General features: G+C 42.1%; 1 protein-coding gene across 1 annotated transcript in view; it reads right to left on the bottom strand.

Annotated features, from left to right (window-relative positions):
- Positions 1–22886, bottom strand: part of SPTBN1 (spectrin beta, non-erythrocytic 1) — a 161727-nt gene that overhangs the window by 7704 nt on the left and 131137 nt on the right. The window contains exons 20-32 of the mRNA XM_075863017.1: positions 22319–22582; positions 18153–18377; positions 17897–17986; positions 16132–16410; positions 13974–14104; positions 13558–13762; positions 10828–11202; positions 8710–8954; positions 8332–8470; positions 6718–6802; positions 6361–6557; positions 5893–6005; positions 5740–5806 (exon numbers count right to left, since the gene is read on the bottom strand). Of these exons, the coding sequence (XP_075719132.1) occupies positions 5740–5806; positions 5893–6005; positions 6361–6557; positions 6718–6802; positions 8332–8470; positions 8710–8954; positions 10828–11202; positions 13558–13762; positions 13974–14104; positions 16132–16410; positions 17897–17986; positions 18153–18377; positions 22319–22582 (2415 nt within the window). The remainder of the gene's footprint in view (positions 1–5739; positions 5807–5892; positions 6006–6360; positions 6558–6717; positions 6803–8331; positions 8471–8709; positions 8955–10827; positions 11203–13557; positions 13763–13973; positions 14105–16131; positions 16411–17896; positions 17987–18152; positions 18378–22318; positions 22583–22886) is intronic.

The raw sequence follows: 22886 nt of genomic DNA, 5'->3' as shown, positions 1-22886 counted from the left end.
CATTGCCCGTGCAAAAAAGGCAACGATCAGCCGATGAAAAAGCAAATACTCGTTCTTCGACTGATTGTATAGTTTATGCAGCCTAAAATATTATTGTTGTGGGCAGCACATCCCGTGTAAACTGGGAGAGGTTCTACCGACATGATAAAACGTATGGGAAACAGCGATCATAGTAATGAGCACTCGTCCCCATACAAAGCTACGTGTGAAAGGAGCAAACGAGTGCCGTTGAACGAGCTGTCTCGGTGATCGGCGCTCGTTTACACTGGCCGAAGAGGACCCTAAGGGTAGTATAACATACTTTGCTCTGAATGAGGTGAATTACGACAATAAAAAAAAAAAGTTATATGGTCGTGAGTTCCGAAAACAGAATAACTCTAGCTACGCTGTTTCTGTAAGTCCCATAGAACTGAATAGCAGTTACGGAAACAGCGTAGCTCGCATGTTACAATGCTTCCGTAACTGCCATTCACTACTATGGGAGTTATGGAAACAGAGTAGCTCAGCAAGTAACGCTGTTTTCGCAAATTTACGACCATGTAACCTTTTTCTTGGTCGGAATTCACCTCATTCAGCTGCAACACAGAGCGGCTGAACGGGGTTTAGGGGGCCCCGTTCTGGAGATAGGTGCAGGATGCAGAGATGGGACCCACATCTATCTGATATTTATGACATATCCCGTGGATAGGTCATAAATGTCCTTCATGGGAAAACCCCTTTAAGCCTAACACAGAATCTGACATACGAGACAGTCTACACTACTAAATCTGGTATCAGAAATGTTTTAGAGATTTGCTTTTGGACGTTCTCTAAGCAAAAATCTAAATCGGATACCTCACATGTATAAACCTTACTTGTGTAATGTACAGAAAAACAAATGCACAAAGCTCAGAGGCAAAAGACAAAGGGTAACTCGAAACATCAAAAATGAAAGCAACAAAGTGTATGGCCAGGGAGATTAAAAGTGTAGTCAATTATAACACCATTAACACTGGGAGTGCTGGAGACTTCAATGGTAGATGTTCCAGTTTTCCACAAAAATGGAAAACATCTAACGTCTATAAAGTAGTAACAGTTAGGCTATGCTCACACGGTGGAACTTTTGCAGCGGAACCTGCTGCAAAACTCAGCCTCCCATTAATTTCAACGGAAGTTGGATGCTTTTTCCCGCTAGCGGATTTTTTCAGCTGGCAGGAAAAAGAAGCGTCCTGCCCCGATCTTCGGGGGATTCCACCCGAACCTCCCATTGAAGTCAATGGAGAAGGTATCTTCCGGTCAACGGCAGAAATAAATCCACGGCGGATTTTGCCGCGGGACCCGCAAAGCAAAATCTGCCATGTGAACGGACCCATATAAGACAACTAATCAAGTTGCTGCCTGACCTAACAAATGGACTGTATATAATGGGGTAGATCTACATAGATGAACAAGACCTTCTGTTCCTTAATCTCAAATGAGTTGTTACAATAAATTCTCGCTAAATGTCATTCTCATGACTTTTAAAGGGCTAGTGGCAGTATATATACACACATTTCCTTAGAATCTAATACTATATGTACGCAATAACGATAGGGTGTTCTAATAACCTCGGTCTGATCAAAAATCAGATCATTGCAATTATAGGAAAGCAGCATTGAACGTGTGGCTGTTGCAACATGTATGTGAGCTGTAATAAATGACAAGCGGACTGTGAAAGCCAACACTCTACATTACTCTTATACACTAAACATATACATGTGGATAGTCACTTTTCATTGGAGCATTGAAAACATAACAGCGTAACTAAAAAACGTAAGCTCAGAAATTAATACACAAACGTGCAGTACATGTAGAAATGAACAAGCAAATAAAACTTTAATGGGCACATGCTTGCAGCATTCGGACAAACAACCAAACAGCGGTTACGATGACATTTACTTAACATGGTAGTTAGTCATGTGATCTGGTCAGTGACTCGTGACGTATAGTAATAATTAGTGGCATGCGTGGCATGGTTCACTGTATACAGATGCACAGAGCTAGGCTTCATTTGATTGATATGTTGGAGTCTCTGCACCATTTTATTGACTCTCTGGTAAAATATAGCTAAAGAATATAGTTAAGTATATTTAAATATAATAGTCATAGGTTCATATAAGAAAATACATTTATATAATCTAAGCATTAGTATCATGAATTCAGAACTGCTGCCTACAACACACTGGGGTGCCATTTGTCAATTCAGAACAATCCTCAATGAGGAAAGAGCATACGATTATATACAAGATAATTCAGAGGCTTCAGAAAAACACTGAGCTTCGGAAATGTCTCTAGATCTCATCAGCCTACAACATGGCTGCCCTCGCTGCGTGTAGGTAACAGGTGTGCCTTAAAGGGGTGGTCTAAGATTAGAAAGAAAGGTCTGTTTTTTTAAAAACAGCGCCCCCTTTCTTCCGTGGCGGTGTCAGATATTGCAGGTTAACCTTAGTGAATGGTATTGACACAGCCCCTGTTAAATAGTAGCACTGTTTCTGGGGGGGAGCAGACCCTTTTCCGAATCCTGGACCACCTCTTTAACATACATTTATGTAGTCATTTATAAAATTATCTATTTATTCAATCAGCAAAAATTACAATATTTGGGTTTAACAAAAAGGTAGAGAGACTCTAGGAGGAAGAACGTAAAGAATGAAATGTAAAATATGAACAGAATCAGAAGCTACTTGTTGTTTTCCTGACAAAAAAGGAATAAAAAAAAAAGACATGCACGGTGAAAAGAAGAAATGACTGATGAAATACATTTGTTATGTGATCGCAATCCTGATGTTGGTGATTAAAAAACAAAGTATAAAAAAATTTAGCGGCTGCATTTTGGATTTGAAGAGTATAATATTCTTAAAAGCTGCAGGTCACACGTCAACTTTCATCCTACAAGAAGGGAAAACAACCTCTGGCTTTTCTAGTTCATTACATAGAGTAACAGGTTTGCTCCGGTGGTCCTTACAGATTTACGAAATCTCATTTGCAGTTTTTGTATACAACAGAAAATTAGCACAAAATCCACATTGCAGACACTTCATTTAGACCTTATATAAATCTAGCATTACCTATGATGACCATGTGGTTGTAACTGGTGAACGATATGTACTAAAGTGCAACATTCACCTGTCTTCATTCAGTGGTACATGTAACACATTTTCTCCTTCAAACCTCAAGGAAGGCCTCGTGTAACAGATCTGTGTGCATGGAGTCTATACAAAGGCGCACAGTGGCCCCTGCGGCTCTGTACTACAGAGCCATAAGCACTTTTCCGCTATATGGGACGTATTCTGGAGATATTTCCCCCTAGAAACAGATGCTTCCAAAAGAGACTACCTCCGTAATTCAGCCTTTGATGGAGCACACCAAAATATTTTTTGGGTTGGAATCCATCAAGAAAAAGCTCTTTATGCCCTTTGTAAGAAATTGAAGCCATACTGGAGGTACAGTACAGCCCCATATACTTCTATGGATGCCGTATTACGGCTCAGTACAACTTTACGGTTACAGAGCTATAAGTGCAGTCACCGGCGTCAGATTTTGTTGCAGAAATTACAGCAACGGAAAATCAGTTCCATTCATCTGAATGGAACTTGCAGAAATCTATACAACTGCTGCAGAATCAACCACATTCAGATGTATGGGAAGTATGGGAATGATTTTCAGTCGCAGAAATTTCTGCAACAAAATCTGCGGTGTGTGACTGCACCCTTATTAGGATTCAATAAAAACCCTGCAATTCAGATAACAAAAACAAGTGACATGTCCCATCACTGCCATCTACTGAACACCAGCAACATTACACTTTCTGCTGCGGTACCTTACATATCAGTGGTGAAAAACTAAGTACGTGAATGATACAAATAATCCAAATTTGGAGCTTTTGGTTTTTAGCTAAACATTTGACAAACTTCTGACATCATAGTGACATGTCAGAAGGTTTGATCGGTGGGGGTCTGAGCACGGAGACCCTCACCAATCGCTAAAACAAAGCAGCTGAAGCGCTTGTGTGAGTGCTCAGCTGTTTCGTGTCGGTTTGGCTTTTTCCGGAAAGCTGATGTATTGGAGGACGGGCTCATAGACTTTCTATTAAGTCCGTACTGCGATACATTTATTTCCGGAAAAAGCCGAACATTCACGAAGTGGCTGAGCACTCACACAAGCGCTTCAGCTGCTTTGTTCTAGCGATTGGTGGGGGTTTCAGTGCTCGGACCCTCACCAATCCAAACTTCTGACATGTCACTGACATGTCAGAAGTTTGTCAAACTTTTAGCTACACTTTAAATATTGATATAGTAACATAAAGGCAAAATAATCAAATATTTATGAATGCCATAAAGCCTGTAACAATTAAAACTTTAAAGTCCACCCTTGGAGTTAGTCCAATTGAAGTATTATACAACTGCTTAAAGCGGCTCTGCCACCAGATTATAAGTGCCCTATCTCCTACATAATGTGATCGGCGCTGTAATGTAGATAGCAGTGGTTTTTATTTTGAAAAACGATCATTTTTGAGCAAGTTATGAGCAATTTTAGATTTATGCTAATTTGTTTCTTAATGACCAACTGGGCGTTGTTTTTACTTTTTACCAACTGGGCGTTGTACAGAGGAGTGTATGACGCTGACCAATCAGCGTCATACACGTCCCATTGTTACAGCCCAGCTTCTTTCACTGCACAATCACACTAACAATGGGCTGGAACAATGAGAAGTGTATGACACGGACTGGTCACTGATTGGTCAGCCTCATACGCTCAGTAAAAACACACCCAGTTGGTCATTAAGAAACTAATTAGCATAAATCTAAAATTGCTCATAACTTGCTAAAAAATTATCGTTTTTCAAAATAAAAACCACTACTGTTATCTACATTACAGCGCCGATCAGATTATGTAGGAGATAGGGCTCTTATAATCTGGTGACAGAGCCTCTTTAAACCCAACTCAATGATGTAATAATAGTAGAGAAGATGGAGAAATTCAAAATGTGGATATTAAATCTCCACATAGTTACATCCTTCTGTAACTGACAGTAGTCTCTATTCAAGAGACTGACAAATCCAGCTAGTCGAAGAGGAGCAAAATAAAAGGGATATTAAGCCCGCAGTCAGATGACTCCTTTAGGAGCTCTCTAGCACTAACACGAATATACCAACAATGAGCGACATAAGTTTTAAATAAGCAGTTAAATTTGCTACACTAAATTCTGCTCAAGTATATTTCCTGTCTCAATTTTGAATTTTGCAATGAACAACAAAAAAACAGTAAAAATGCATTCAAAATTCACCAGATCAGTAGATACTGGCATAGACCGACATGATGCAGTATATAATCCCTCAGCTTTCTATCTCCGCTCCCCCGCATAGATACATCTCTCACAGAATGAGAACACCCCAAAGCTTAAATCTGAAATGAGTGATGAGACCACTATATTATCTTCTGTAGCGCTAGCAAGCTTTAGCTATGATTTCAAGAAAAATGCATACAAAATATATATATGTCACCTAGTACCTTCTATTAGTCAAGTCAAATAAACAAGAAGTCTATAGGAAATGTTATTAACAATACATCTCAGTGGGTTTGGGATGAAATACCAGCGTTAATATAGATTGCTTTTTTTTTGGGACGGGGTGTTTACAGTCCGGACCGCTGCCTGTCATTGGCTGTTCTTCGGCTAATCAAGTTTTTGTAGCTTTGGTAGTTTTGGGAGCGGTAACTAACCCGTGGTGAATCTTGGTCAGATGGCAATCCGTTTTGGGAAATTTGTTCTCCTTCTTTTGTTCCATCCCTACAAATAAACAGAAAGTAGTCAGTAGACCGCAAAGAAACCAGAACAAAACATCTCATATAGTGATCCGGGTACACAAGTCTTACCATTGTTGTGGTGACTCCCCTTCTTCTGAAACCTTAGGGCTCAGCTCGGGAGTGGGGGGCTGCCTCTTCCTCTCCTCTTCTTCCTGCAGTCGACGAACTTCCAACAGTTCCAACTAAAAGATAAATGAGGAAGGATTAAAACCAACTTGCACAGATATAATGAACCAAAGATAGGCAGCCATTTTTATGCTTGCAGTTTGGATTACTTAAATTTAACATAAGCTTGAGGCCAGGAAAACACACTCTTTTAATGCAGTTTTTTGAGCCAAAGTCAGAAGTGGAACCAAAAGGAAGGTAAGGTATAAAGAAAAGACTGATAAAAAAAAAAAAAAAAAAAAAAGGACTGAGCCACTATGTGTTAGCTCAGTGCTAATGTACCCAAGAGCTAAAGTGATCTATGATCAGAGTGGCGTACTCCAGTATTGCTCTGCAATCCTAAATGCAAAAGAACAAATGAGATGTAAATACCGTAGTAAGTCTTTCCAAGGCTGAAAACCTTTCATCCCAAGTAGCTGCAGATTTCTCGAATGCTTCATGCCGTTTGATTAGTTTTTCCACTTCATCTACGCTCTGGCCTATTTCACGACTTGACAGGTATGGCTCCTGTCCCAATAACCAGGCCTCTGCAACACTGGCATCTCGGGAAAACTGGTACACCTCCAAAACTGAGCGCAAATTATAAGACAGACATGATCAACATTGAACATCCTGAGCAAACATTCAAACACAGAATGAAAGGGATTTCTAAGAACAGACATATGGCAATAGTAGATGTGGGGTGGAAACGTCATTTTACTGAACGAACGATATAAAACATGAACTTACTGAGTCTTAGCCATTCCCACCGGTCCTCCCACTTGTCAATCATGTCTTTCCTCTTCTCAGTGAGTTGCAGTAACTTTTCTTTTATCTGGATTTAATAAGACATCCACATAACAAATCACTCAACGTAGAGGAAACAAATCAAAAGGTCCCATGTGTCCTTCACTAACCAAGGACGATCAATGTGACTCCACAATGATCAATGTGACTGCAGTATTATAAAAGGGGAGGAAGGAAACCGGTGACATTTCACTATGTAAGCAACAGTCGCAGGATGGCAGACACTGCTAGCTGGTTATGGCTGCCAGTAGTGTGTGTGAGAGAGAGAGCGTGTGAGAGAGAGAGCGTGTGAGAGAGAGAGCGTGTGAGAGAGAGAGCGTGTGAGAGAGAGAGCGTGTGAGAGAGAGAGCGTGTGAGAGAGAGAGCGTGTGAGAGAGAGAGCGTGTGAGAGAGAGCGTGTGAGAGAGAGCGTGTGAGAGAGAGAGCGTGTGAGAGAGAGCGTGTGAGAGAGAGCGTGTGAGAGAGAGCGTGTGAGAGAGAGCGTGTGAGAGAGAGCGTGAGAGAGAGCGCGTGAGAGAGAGAGCGCGTGAGAGAGAGAGCGCGTGAGAGAGAGAGCGCGTGAGAGAGAGAGCGCGTGAGAGAGAGAGCGCGTGAGAGAGAGAGCGCGTGAGAGAGAGAGCGCGTGAGAGAGAGAGCGCGTGAGAGAGAGAGCGCGTGAGAGAGAGAGCGTGAGAGAGAGAGAGCGTGAGAGAGAGTGCGTGAGAGAGAGTGCGTGAGAGAGAGTGCGTGAGAGAGAGTGCGTGAGAGAGAGTGCGTGAGAGAGAGTGCGTGAGAGAGAGTGCGTGAGAGAGAGTGCGTGAGAGAGAGTGCGTGAGAGAGAGTGCGTGAGAGAGAGTGCGTGAGAGAGAGTGCGTGAGAGAGAGTGCGTGAGAGAGAGTGCGTGAGAGAGAGTGCGTGAGAGAGAGTGCGTGAGAGAGAGTGCGTGAGAGAGAGTGCGTGAGAGAGAGTGCGTGAGAGAGAGTGCGTGAGAGAGAGTGCGTGAGAGAGAGTGCGTGAGAGAGAGTGCGTGAGAGAGAGTGCGTGAGAGAGAGTGCGTGAGAGAGAGTGCGTGAGAGAGAGTGCGTGAGAGAGAGTGCGTGAGAGAGAGTGCGTGAGAGAGAGTGCGTGAGAGAGTGTGCGTGAGAGAGTGTGCGTGAGAGAGTGTGCGTGAGAGAGTGTGCGTGAGAGAGTGTGCGTGAGAGAGTGTGCGTGAGAGAGTGTGCGTGAGAGAGTGTGCGTGAGAGAGTGTGCGTGAGAGAGTGTGCGTGAGAGAGTGTGCGTGAGAGAGTGTGCGTGAGAGAGTGTGTGTGAGTGTATATTCAGCCCCCATCATTTTTCTTCTTATGGGTTATTTATCTTTGTTGACTAGATACAACACAACCTCACATCCTCAGCACTAGAAGATGGAATGACATATTAGCAGTTTTATGCCTCTGAAGTCACATTACACTGCAAAGTGCTTAGCACAGCGAGGACGCCAGCCAAGACCTTGTTTTGATAGGAGAGTTGGTCTTTGCTGCAACCAAGTACATGCAGATCTGCAATGCAGCGCAGCTATAAATTATTCTGGTGCCTTACCTCTTCTGAAGCATAGTGCTTTCTTGCCAACAGAGACTTGCCAAGCTCGATGCATGTAGTAAAGCTGTCGTTCCTGGCATCAATCTCTGCTTTAATGCCTTGGTGATTATTCATTAGTAGTTCTACTGAAGAAACATCCCTGTAATGACAGTCAGGCGATACAATGAATCATGATGGTGCAAAATAGTGGCTGTTGTATTTCAATGTACCACTGAACTAGTGATATGACAAGTACAGGTTTAATGTTAGCAATAGCCCTCTATGGATATAGCCCTAACTTTCTAAGGCCTGGGACTATGGCAATCAAGAGGTGATAAGAATGATAATATACTGTAGCTATGTTAACCCACTAGTAGAATATTGGTAGGAAATTAGTACCTTGGCTTCTCTTGGGCTTCAATCTGGCGGATGACATCTTCCATCCAGAGCATGAGGTCACGAACCATGCTGAAGAAGCGGAATTTATCACCTGTATCCACCAATCTGAGCCGCCGTCCCTCACATGCATCCAGCAATGTCCTCCAGGATTCCAGAACCTCAGTCTCTCTCTTCTGTATATCATCAGCTTTATCTCCTGCATAGGCAGCCTGCAGTCGTGTTGCATCTTCTTGCAGTTGCCTCACCTGAAAGTTAAAGGAACAACCTCAGTATAAACCATTCACATATTTACAGAAACTCACATAAATAGATCAGGCAAAACGTTTAATACATTTGTAACCAGAATGACATCAATTACTCCCAAAAAATAAAATAGCACTTGCCAGAAAACCATTATTTTTAAACGCCGATTATAAAAACCAAACCAAATATTAAAGGAGAAATGCACAATACTTCTGAAATCTCAGAGAGGACCTCCTAGGAATTCCCAAATTATAGAGCGCTCAAACCCCTTAGACACAGCTCAGATATTTAGATCACTTTAAATCAGACAACACATTTTATACAAAAATGAATTTAAATGAATTGAGATTTATTCAGAATGTTGTTTCAGATTTCAGAAAGTCCTATAGGCCATCAGCTATTGAGCTGGGTAGAGCTCCGAGATTAGGATGCCACCAAAATGATGTTCTTAAAATATAATTTTTGTCTGTTTTTGCTCCAATCTATTAGCTGCTCACAGCTCTAGCTAACAAAGAGCGGCTCTGAGTGACCCCGGCGCGTCCCTGTTTAGAATGGCCGACATGTAATACCAAAACCCCTGCATGCAATACAATAACTGCTGCAGGGGGAATGGATAATAAACCATAGCATCAGAATTTAAACCCATCAGGTGATCGCTTGGCCAGCTTCAGTGTAACCCCTTAATGCATCTGAAGGGGCTACTTAGCGCTTAATGCCGTACATGTACGTATATTCTGATCGCGTGAGCCCGGCTATGACTGACAGTAGGGCTCCTGCTGCAACGGCCAGGATGGAAGATAACGCCAATCCCAGCCATTTAACCCCTTAGATGCCGCAATCAAAAGCAGCAAAAATATAATTCACTGGAGTGGTTGCTAAACGGTTAAAAATGGATTATCTTGGAGACAGCCACTTTAAGCATTTCAGTGAACGATCTTTGTTCTTCAGGAAGGCGGCCACCTAGCTCCAGTATATGGTATAGGCAGAGGTCTCCTATAGGGGCTGTCCGATTGCCTGTAATTGTAATTAATGCAAACTAAGCACTGAGTAAGGCCCCATGCACACGACCGTAAAACCGCGGACCATAATTACGGTCCACGGTTTTACGGATCCATTCAGGTCTTTTCGCCACGGACACCTCTCTGTTTCGCTATGGATGGTTGTCCGTGCCGTAAAACTGTGCCGGGAATTACAGAGCATGTCCGTCTCTTCGTGTTTTACGGGCTGTGTTCCCGTAAATTGCCGCGCCCATGGGGCCTAACTCCCACATAGCACTTCTCGCCAACAACAGGGAATCTTCGAGATCTGAATTTAGCTTTAGAAATAAACGGAGACGGAATCACGTAACTTCATTTTTTTTTTATGGTTATTTCCATCAAATGAATAATGAAAATCTTTAAAATTCCTCAAACTGATATCTAATGGGCAGATTTAATTTGCTTGTTGCACCTCGGTTTGGTCTAGTTGTGCGCCTATTTGTTTGGCGCACATTAATTGTATGCAATTTGTGTGCACCAGGAAGTTTTGCGCCGTGATCGACACGAAAGTTCATATTTGTAGAAACTGGGCGTGATTTTGGCTTATTCTAGTTTGCAATACGATTTGGCCATTTATTTTAGACATTTTCTGGCGCAAATATCTGTCGCACAATAAACCAGCTCCTTGGTGGTTCAGCGCTAGATAGAAGAGTCTAAAGATGCACCAGATTTATCATACAGCGAACACCACTGTGATAAATATGGCTATAAGTGTACGCTGTCTACCGATTAGACAGCATTAGTAAATCTGCCCTGATGTGTCTGGGAAATTCATAGTCAACTGAGATCGCATAATGTTTATAATAGTTTAGCCAAATGGTGTTCCAAGAAACCATACCTGTGTGCCCAAGGCCTGGATGTCATGTTCAAAGGTTGTGTGCATTCTCTGTAGTGTTTCTACTGTGTTCTGATCCCTCCCAAGCTCCTCCGGAAGCTTCTTATGCTTATCTTGTATTCGACCAAAGATCTCTTTAGCATCATGATAGAATTTATGCAGTTCGTATGAGGCAGCCAGTATCTGTGTTCTAGTATCAATCAATTCAAGGAGGTCTGCCCAGGCCTCATTGAGACCATCCTTCCATTCTGCTATAGTAGCAGCATCAGAATGTCCTGAATTAATAAGGTCGTCTGCCATGTGATTTACAGTATCCACTCTTTCCTGCCCAATGTGGCCAGTATCACGTGCAAACTCCCTGAACCTTTCCTGTAACATCTGCAAAATGAAATAGAAAAAAAATGGTCAGAATTAGTTTAAACATAAATTACAATAAAAATGCAAATTAATAACAAGAGAAATCAAAATATGTAGACATTGCGCTGCATACGTGAAAGGGAGAATAACAAATAGGCAACATCTAAGGGCTCACGAGGTGTATATTGCGTGGCGGGTACAGTTGCAAAATCCACCGCTGAACTATTCCTGCCAACGGCCAGAAGATTCCTCCCTCCCATTGGAAGGTTTGGGCGGAATAAGTCTGAAGATCGAGCGGAACCCTTATTTTTCCCGCTAGATGAAATAATCAGCTAGCGGGAAAAAGAGGCGTTTGTCTCCCATTGAAATGAATGGGAGGCGGAATTTTGCTGCGGGATTCGCCTGCAATATTCCTCTGTGTGAACTGACCGTAAGAAGGATGGAGCAAACCGGATTATAAAATGGTATTAAAGGGGTTATCCGGGGACCAAAAATTGCATTGCAATAATATATTTATGTGAAACTAAGTAACTTACTAATATACTTTAATTAATGCTCTGCTCCGGGACTCCAGTACTGCTGCCGACGTCATTGTCCATATATGGACAGCGACAGTGACGTGGGCAGAAGTTGTGGAGTCCCCAGGCAGAGCATCAGCTGATCCTCTGCTTGGGGACTCCAGCGATAGGAAACCCCTGAATTTTCCAAATATGAACGTCAGGAGAAGTGCTGGAGTCCCGAGCAAAGCGCTAGCTGATGCTCTGCTCGGGACTCAAGCAATAGACAATGTGACAGCCCCTTGCAATCATGTTCACGAACAGCACATGAAGCAAGAGCTCAAGTCACGTGGGGGCGTGCCGGAGCGACATCCACTTTTAGAAGAGCTCCAGCACTTCCTGAATAATTCATGAGGTTTGAACTACACCATTTAGCATAGAATTAAAATATATTAGTAAGTTATCTTCACATAAATATATTACTGCAATGCAATTTTTGGTCCATGGATAACCCCTTTAATTCCATCCTTTTACAAGTACAGAATCTCTGTAATGTGTTAAACATTTATCAATATGAAGCACAAATTTGCTGATGCACTAGCAATATGAAATTTTTTTGGGCAAGTTCTCACATTTTAACTTCCAGTTTCAGGAAATAAAGCTACTTCATTGTATAGTAAAAAGTAAAGCAAATATACTCTGTATCCATTCCTCACGGTTTTCATTATCCCTGCTTGCGGTCATTCAATAGGAACGTCATTGTTTACTACTAGTGGGGAAAAAAAAATCTGTCCTGGCTGTGTGATGGACACACAGCTGATCTGTTTGTTACAAGACACAGGTCTGAGGACTGTACTGTACATCTGTGTACTAGACCGACAGATTCTCATCCCCTGGAAGTAATAATGAAGGTTCCTATAGAATGACAGAAAGCAGAGATCTTGAAAACCATGAGAAATTCATACAGAAAGTACTTTAGAAAATTGTATAACTTTGCATTGTCCAATAAATGTTTTTTTTTACTGAAATCATAATACCCCTTGAACTGAACAGTCTAATACAAGATCATATTAACAAACCTGTACACCGAGAAACCTGCAATGCATTCAAAATAATTTACATATCAAGCAAATGCAATATAAAAAAGGAGCCATTTACAATATTGCACACTCCGATACACCATGGAAAACATGCTGGCACATTCTTATGTGTGTTTTACACGACCCTACGAAGATAGAAATCAGCGTATTCTTACACATTGTGATCAAGGTCTCCCTGAACTATGCTTTTGCAGGATAATCTATTCTAGTACTGACATAATGTAAGTCTCAAGGCCCTTTTACATGGGTAGATTTTCTGCCTGGTAGTGCGGTTGAACAATACAGCATGATGATCGGGGATTGTTTCCTCCATTTAAGCAGAATAGAATGGAATGTATGGGAACGAATGATCGTCAATACGAACAATCGCCCCCAAACAATTGCATCGGCTCGGCTGAACATACTTTGTTTACATGGTCAGATGTGATGTCTACAAACGACCATTTTTCAGGCCGGATAGAAAATTCGAGCAGCCGATGAACGAGCATTTGCTTGTTTGTCAGCTGATCGCTGCCCTGTTTACGCAAGGCTATGATTGTTCGTCCGTGTAAATGGGCCTTTAGTGTGATACCTGTGATGAGGAGCTGTCGGGACTCAGGTTGTCACTTCCGGTTTTTTTCTGATTTTGAATGATCAGAATGAGCGCTATTGAGGCAAGATGTGATGGAGCAGCTTAATTCACAACAATACTTAAATTTCTGATGTGACCAGATGTAAGATATGACCTCATCAACAAGGTTGTGCATGGAGGACTGTATACATTTCTATTGATTACTTACTGTAACATGTTCATAGTCTTGACCCAGTTCATGGGAACCTGCCACAACTTCCCTCTCTGCAATCCATTGCTCCAGATCATCAACTTCACGGTTGAGCTGGAACAGCCGGTGTCGTTCATCCAGTTTTCCTCTCCTCTCTTCAGACAAATCTTTCAGACCTGCATAAAGTTTATCGACTTGCGACTGGCGCATGCTGATGCGCTCACTGTATCCAAAATATAACATGGGGGAAACGAACGTGAGATAATGTTATGTTAACCACAGTGAAGTATAAGCATTTTCTCTACAAATACTACAGGTTTAGATTTACAAGAATTAGTACAAGCATTTTTCACTGACCACACAATCCTCAGTCAGCAACATTGTAAATAATTCTGAGTCCCTATCAGAACACACATAAAAGAATGACTGCGAACCTTTCGGGATGTCCATCTGCCACCAAAGCCCTGCTCGTCTTGGAAAGCTGGTGCACAGTCTCTGCATAATCCTCCACTGCCTGCTCCAGTATTTGGTGCTTCTTCAGCATCGACACCGCACTCTGCTCATCCTGCAAGTAAATGTCCGGGGTCAGCAGGAACTTGATATGCATGGGAATGGGAAAGTTGATTTTCACAACAATGTGGCTGCAATGCTCTAAAGCAGGGGTCTCAAACTCGGCCGGGTAGGTGGGCCACATATAGAAAAAATGGGAAGTTGACGTGCCGCATTACTTTCAAACTTGATACAACACAAAATTATTGTTAATCAATTACTTATTTGAACTACTACAACAATACCACATTATAATAATAATACTACATTACATTACTATAATAATACTACTTTACTATAATAATAATACTACATTACATTACTATAATAATAGCGCTAGTTTTAAAATGAGATATTTCTCCACGTGCTTATTTCAACAATCCAGTTTTCCAGTTTAAGTGTCGCCAAATGCAGTCCGGCGGCTCAGTTAGCAGCGTTTGGCAGACACGTCAAGATTGGGCAGCCCCTTTTTAGATAGTGCCGCAGTGCCCTCTGTGGATGATGCCGCAGTGCCCTCTGCGGATGCATATATGGACAGAGATGTCAGGGGCAACCCCAGAGCTGGAGTCCCGGGCCGAGAGCGCTAGTAGGCTCTTCCTGGGACTCCAGCTGTGCTCCTGACATCACTGGGACTCCTGCTCTGGGGAAGCCGATGACATCATTGTCGATGTATGGACAGCGATGTCAGAGGCTTCCCCAGAGCAGAGCCTATACTAGCGCTCTGCCCGGGACTCCGGCTCTGGGGAAGCCCCAGACATCGTGCGTCCAAACATGGACACCGATGTCAGGGAATTCCACAGAGTCCCGGAGCAGAGCCGATACTAGCGCTCTGCCCAGGTCTCCGCTCTGGGGAAGACCCTGACACACTGTCCATATATGGACAGTGATGTCAGGGAATTCCACAGAGTCCCGGAGCAGAGCCTATACTAGCGCTCTGCCCAGGACTCTGCCCTGGGGAAGCCCCTGACACAGTGTCCATACATGGACAGCGATGTCAGGGAATTCCAGAGTCCCGGAGCAGAGCCGATACTAGCGCTCTGCCCGGGTCTCCGCTCTGGAGAAGACCCTGACACACTGTCCATATATGGACAGTGATGTCAGGGAATTCCACAGAGTCCCGGAGCAGAGCCTATACTAGCGCTCTGCCCAGGACTCCGCTCTGGGGAAGCCCGACACACTGTCCATATATGGACAGCGATGTCAGGGAATTCCACCGAGTCCCGGAGCAGAGCATATACTAGCGCTCTGCGCTGGACTCCGGCTCTGGGGAAGCCCTAGACATCGCTGTTCATATGTGGACAGCGATGTCAGGGAATTCCACAGTCTCGGAGCAGAGCCGATACCAGCGGCTCTGTGTCCCACGGGGCGCAGATGACAGCCCCAGGGGCCACATGCAGCCCGCGGGCCGCGTGCTTGAGACCCCTGCTCTAAAGTGAAGCTCAAACAAAGATTTTTTTTCTGAATCGAAGCCCATGACACTGCCCAGGGGTGTATCAGGTTAACTTGTTTTCATTTTTATTACAGTGTGTATTGTATATAACAGCATAGCGGGTTTTAAAATTTTTTTCCTGATCGGAGACTTCAGCGGATCATCAAAAACCAATGCATATTGCGGCTATCAGCGATAAAATAATTGCTACAGTAAAACTGTTCCATGTGACTGTACCAATTTTGAGAAACAAAATTTGTATGACCAAACCTGCAGTCTAAATTACATGTGTAGTTACATATTGTAGACATGGCTTGTCATATGTTTCTACATATCTGTATAAGCATATACATGCTTATAGTATGGTAGTGTAAAGTGAGGTGTTTTTTTTCCACATAAACTTCTAATGCTGTGCTTTTCATGTTTTATACGGTTATGGTTCGTTTTATATCTGTATGAACACAAACTAAAAGTTTCACAAAAATACCTGAAGACCACCCCCTATTGAAGAATTCCGAGGGAACTTTTTTTTTCTGTTTTACTGGTGTTTCCCTTTAAGTACCACTAAACATTACAACAATGCACCCTATAAAGTAAGATATAATCTTCATCACCTTTGCTTTCTCTTCAGACATCATATAAAGCTCTTGCTCGCTCATCCAGGCCTCTGCCTCAGCAGCATCAAAGTAGTATTGCTGAGCTTTGTGCGACTCTTCCAGCCGCTTGTGTCTCTTCTCGGTTTCTTCAATCAGTTGGTTCCATAAAGTCTGAAGATCAGCAAGCCGTTGGTTGATTGGCTCTGCATTAAGGTTGGCATCTTCCAAAATCTTATCGCTCCTTTGAAAGATATCATCATAGCGATACTGGTGACCTTGGATCTCCTTCTGAAGAGTCTGTTTAAAATATGCATAACCGACATGTTAAACCCTGTCATAAGTCACCAAATAAACTCATCACAAATGTCACATTCTTGAGGCATGACAAAATGACTAAGATTCTCAAGTCCCTATTAAAGAATCATATCAATAGAGATAATATGAGGAGTGTGATTCTTTACATTTCAAAAGGCTACCACTTAATACAAAAACAAATAGGTGCAATAATGCCTCTATTCACACTTCTTTCAGGTAGTTTATAAAGCTCCAACATATTCCATAGCGCTATACAGAGACTGTCAACATTCACAGCAGTCCACAATAGGGTTTACAATCTAATTCCCCTATATCAGACACTCACGCTATAGCCAATTTTGTAGGAAACCAATTAATTGAACAATTTTTTTTTAATAGGTTAGCCGTAGTCTATTGCACTATAGTATCTAGTACAAAACATGCAAACCCATCATAACAGGATCATGGATCCCTTATCAAACAAAACCGCCAGTGTGAAGCGAGCCTAATCTGGATGTTTGTTCCTCAAGTAAAATTATCTTTTTGCGAAATCATAAAAACTTAAAAAATTAAATCTCAGAAAAAAAACCTCATCACAAAACGTTTTACACATCTATATAATGAAAAGATAGATAACAAAATCCGCTCCCCTCCTATAACACGCTTACTATTGTTTAAATTAGGGTGTAGCTGCTATTTCGGCAAGGAAGGAAATTACGTGAATCACATTCCACAGCAGGATTGCTGAAAACTACAATTTCTTGGGATTAACTCTTCAGACAGGGTCATCCCTTGACTGCCTCTGTATACAGTGGTGTGGTTTGTAATTTTTATCCCCATTGAGCTATGAGGCATCAAGAGAAGAGGAAGACATACTGCACTTATGGTTATTAGGACTTGGAGGTTAGAATCTGGCACAGTACACTAGATCCAGAAAAGTAGAGAACAATTCTATTTTATACTCTTTATTTTTATAATTTTACCAGCTTCCACTATCCAGGGGTGCCAGGAAGAACACTGGAGTTGACCGGAGTGGTATTACATAGTTCGTATTGTTAAAAAAAAACAAATTACATATGTCCATCAAGTCCAGCAAGAAGAGTGGAGGAGGATGAAGGTAGAGGGGTAAAATCTTAGAACATTGTAAACCAAAAAAAAAAAACAAAAACAAAAAAAAATGCATGAGACAATCTGCTCTAAAAGGGAAAACATTTTCTTCTTGACTCCACGTTGCGACCAGACTGGGTCAACACTCAATCAAGGATTCTATACATTCACATATATTGGATAATACACTCACACATATTGTATTATGTCGTTGTACTGGTAACATATTTTGAAATCTAAAATTAAATATTGTTAAAGCTTCCAAATATCCTGCACTTTTCACAAGTGACACTGGACTGGCATTACACTGGTATAAATAACGCTTTTTGGTAGTTGACTTCAGTAACCACAACAAAATAAAACCAGACGTGAGCATACAGACCTGATTTTTCTTTATTAGTAGCTGTACAGTCTGGAGGTTGTGTCCGTGGTCAGTAGATGTTGCAATATTCATTCTCTCTTCAACCCATAACTGAAAATAGAGTAAACCAAGTTACTTCTCTAAGGAAAAGAAATACTCAATGACACAAAAATGAGCACCAGAATTTAGAGGCAAAAACCATCTTGAATACAGTGTTCGGACATCTTGATTGCATAATGCGAGACAGTACAGTCTATAAAAGTTTCCAGTTACTTACAATCTCATCCTCCACATCCCGATTAAACTGATGGATCTCTTTAGAGGCCATGAGATACTTTTTCCTCTCATTTAAAGGTGCGAGCAGCTCTCCAAATCTCTGCTCCACTACGATGCGTTGGCTGTCCACTTCATCAGTGCTCTTTCCCTCCTGGCTGAGGGCTTCTGATTGGCTCTGAAGCTCTTCCACCTCCTTCTTACGGACATCCATCTGATTTTCTAGCATCTACCCAAAAAAAAAAAAAAATGACAAAAAGGATTTAGAGGTGAGAGTGTTAAAAAAAAATATATAAAAAAAATTTAATCTTCCCATTTCTAGATTAGTTCCAAGATTTAATGTATCCTTTTATTGACACACACACTATATAAATTTAGGGCCACCCACTAGATGCCCTTTTACATGGGCCAACAATCAGGCAAACGAGCATTCATATGAATGCTCTTTCCCGATCATTGCCCTGTTTAAACAAGGCGACAATCAGCCGATAAACTATCGTTTTCTCGTTCAACAGCTGATCGTATCGTTTATGCAGCACAAAATATCGTTAACGGCAGAACATCTCCCTGTGTAAACAGGGAAATGTGCTGTCAACATGATGGAAAGGCAAGGGAACGAGCGATCGTAGTAACCATCGCCACTACCCATACATTACGGATCATAGCTCCTTGTGAAAAGAATAAACGAGCGCCGATCAACGAGCAGTCTCGTTGATCAGCGCTCGTTTTTACTGCCCATATTGGCAAGATGGAAAATTACCCAAACAGAGACAAAGAAATCTTAACCTGAACTAAAACAGAAAACAAGGCTTGCCAAGTACTTAAAACTGTATTCCCAGAATAAACAATTATCACCTATCCACAGGATAGGTAATAAATGTCTGTCCACTGTGGGCCCCACCAAAACAAAACCACCTATCACGAGAACGGGGGTCCCGAACCTCCTGTTTTTCCTTACTGCACCCCCTCAGCGAGGACAATGAATGGAGCTGCTTCCCATACTGTGCATTGGGAGAAAGCTGCCAACCAGTGGCGAGTGGGCGGAGCTAGACGCAGCTCATGAATATCGAGGACTTCCATGATTTTTGATATTCATGAACTAAAGCGAGCCCCGCCCACTTTCCGCTGATTGACAGCTTTCTCCCCATACTGTGCATGGGGAGAAAGCTGCCAATCAGCGGCCATTGGGTGGAGCCAGTCACAGCTCACGAATACTCAGCACGTGCGTCTGCTATTCTATAATTTACAAGCCTGTCTTTTCCATACTGCCACTAACCCACTGAATATGGGATTCAGGTCAAGTTGATGTTTGTTATTTTATTTTCTACTTGCACCTTTATATTCCACTCCAAATCAGTAGTGCTGGTGTTAATAGAAATTTGCTACGAATGACCTACCACATATCTCTGATAAAGATGCAATGTAGAATAGTCATCAGCATCATGGAGCTATGAGAGGGTCCTGCAGAAAAGCCTCTGTTTTACCAGGGTACATCCATACTGTGTATTCAGTGAACTGGTCTATTGATTTCTACAGAAGTTATCAATATATCATTGAGCTTTTGTTCCGGGGGGGGGGGGGGGGGCTTTATAATCCGATCGGTGCTAGACGAATCGGTCTCATGCCTGAGCTAAATATAAAATTGTGCCCAGGGAAACCGGGTCATAAAGGGGGAGAGGTTGAAATAAAATCTGTGCTAATTCCCTGTTTCCAGTATACAGTAGTCTCTTAGTGTCTCAAATCCTTTTAATATCTGACATTTCAAAGATCACATTCCGCCATAACAATAAATGTGCATACAGAAGCTGTTCAGAGTCTGCGGCGGGAAGGGGCTGTGTAGGAGCTCCGAGCTGTTTACACATTCCCTCCTTTGTTCTGGGCTTTTTGGCTCCTATAAACAGCTTATAAACTAATGTATAAAGTCACTTTACTCACTCTTGGGGCTTTGTACAGATCTATCATTGAGCCTCTGAAAAGGATTTCGCAAAGCATGTAAAAAAACGTAGCATGGAATCTGAGCTGTGTGTTCTAATCTGCCCCAGCGCCCTGCAGAACGTGTCTATGGCGCTTTGCTATTCTCAGACCATATTTCAACATTGCAATTCAGAAGCAATTTGAACGGAGATGGAATCTCATTCCTCATACAAAAGAAAAACAAAACAGTGCACATAAAAATATATAAAAAAATAAAAGGGGATTCCCAACGTAAAACACTTATGGCATATGCACGGGATATGCCATAAATGTCTGAAAGACGCAGGTCCCAGTGGTTCTATTCCATAGGAATGAATGAGTGGTCACTACAGCAATGATTCGCTGCCTGGATACGGCGGCCGCCTCACTAGGCAGGACAGGGGTCGGTTGATCCCGGTTCTGGAGATAGGTGTGGGTCCCAGAGCTGGTCTGTCACAAATGTTCACGACGAGAACACCCTTTTAATATATTTTGGGGGGCAAAATTCTTAGATATTACCTGCCCAATAACAACTTTTATAAATTATGGAAGTTTTGGAACAATAAAAAGCAAAGCACACACAAAAAAAAACACGACATGAGAGAATCAGCTCCCTCCCCATCTTCCTTCAATTAAAGAGAGCACAGAGGATGTTCTGTTTTAGATGAAGAAAAGGTCACCCAACCAGACACAATTACTGCATTCAATCACTTCCCTGACTCCTGCATGGCTGTGTAATGTGAACTCTTACAAAGTCTCCTCAGGCGGGAGACGGGACTTCATATATTGCATACACCAGCGAGTTCGCTCGTTCAGAACTTTGGTTTCTAATGTACTGGATGTCCTTGGAGCCCCTGCTGACAAAACTAGTGCGCTGCTAACCCTAGCCCATAAGCTTTATTGGTCAGGATCTATATGGCTGTACTGTATGGTCTCTGCCGTTATCCATTCTGATACCCTAAGGAATTCTAGCGTAAAAAATCTCAGCATTATTTTGTAAAACAAAATCTAAATTTTACAAATATATATATTTTTAAATTAAGAAGGAAACCATTGAACATGAACAGATTTTCCTTGACAAAATTGAACCAATTTTCACAGGCTCTATTGACAATCTAACGTCTATGGGACTGCCTGAACACCATCTCGCAGGATGGATTTCAATTCTATCCTAATGCTTTTTAATAAGCGGCACCATAGAAGCCTGCAGCCACTATTCCCAGTGCTAAAACATACAGATTCTGCTGAGACGAACATGCATGTTTATGTCGAAGTTGGGAGTTAATAGTAGGTCTATATCTAACCAAGACATCCGCTTTTCTACAAAGAAAAAAACAAAGCCGCTGGGGAGTAGCGGACTGCAATGTGCCCTGTCCCTGGGACCACCGTCAAACCAGCTGACATTGCCAGGGGGATTTTCGTCCAGCCACCACGCTCTATGTCCAAATGCCCCAATAGGAATAAAGACTGGGATTGTTTTTATTAGACAACCCCATGTAGTAAAGAGAGCTCATAGTAAAAAAAGATTTCTAGGAGAGAAAGCCGATACTCAGCAAAAAGACAGAGGGCAGGAAGAAGCTTACACCTTGTAGGTAACTGAAGAAACCATTTTAAAAACATTAATATGGACATCCTAAAGTCTGAATGGTTCAGTGCTCCATCTCAGTGATCAAAATAATTTTTAGATCAGCTACTGCCCCGAATATATGACGGCAAAACATGGTACCTTAAAGGGTTTTCCTCACGAAGACACATGTAACCCCTATCCACAGGAGTTACAGTGAGGAAGAGGACGGGGGACCGAAGTCCCATAGAAATGAATGGAGTGCTTGTAAAGCATGTGCACCATTCTCATGGAGCACTTCGGGGGAATTTCGGTCCCCTGTTCTCCTCATTGCTGGGGTACCCATCGGTCGAACACCCGCCGATCACACATGTATCCCATATCCAGTGGATAAGGAATACATGTGTTTTGCAGGAAACCCCCTTTAAAAAGGAAAGTTTCTGTAAAAAAAATAAATAAATAATAATTCTGATGCCATCAAGGCAAGTCAAAAATGAACATCAGCGAGGGTTCCATTAGCTAGGACCCCCACCGATGCCTATAACAAAGTTATCTCTAAAAAGAAAGGAACAAAAACCTTTATAGGAACAACGCTTACTTTACGGAGTTATTGTTGTTGTTTTTTTAAGAGTCACCATTAGGCCCTCACTCACCTGCTGTTTCTTCAAGAGGATATTAACACTGGTTAGATCCTTTCCATAATCGTCAGACTGAATCTGACTCTTCAAACCATGGAGCCACTTGTCCAAATCCGCACAGCTCTGGGTAAAAAGTTCAGCTTTGTTGGCATCAAAAAGTCTCTGGGCCTTCGTCTGTGTAGTGGATTCAAGTTCTTCCCACATCTTATTCAAGGTTGTCATTTTCTCCTTCACGATGGCTTCAGTTTCAGGCTTCTCTGCAATAAGCTGGTTTCCTTCCTAAGAGGCCGTAAGAAATTTACAGAAAATTGTTCAGTGGAAATCTCAGATATTTAAAGAACGGGATAATGTCTAGAGTGTGGACGTCTTTATTATTCCAGTGGCCATCAACTTCTACAAAACCTAACCAAGTAAATAAACAAGCTTGTACGATACCAATGTGGCATTAAATAGAGATTCACAAGGTGTGGACTGATAATAGATGAATCAAACTCGTAGAGAAATCTTCTAGTCATATCAACTTACACGGATGTGCCCCTGTAGGCTACCAGTTAATATTGGGCTTTAACATGCCGTATATAAA

Source organism: Rhinoderma darwinii, chromosome 4 (genome assembly GCF_050947455.1).
Source record: "Rhinoderma darwinii isolate aRhiDar2 chromosome 4, aRhiDar2.hap1, whole genome shotgun sequence".
Lineage (NCBI taxonomy): Eukaryota > Metazoa > Chordata > Amphibia > Anura > Rhinodermatidae > Rhinoderma > Rhinoderma darwinii.
The sequence above is the reverse complement of the archived record's forward strand: the minus strand, read 5'-3'. Positions and strand labels throughout refer to the sequence as shown.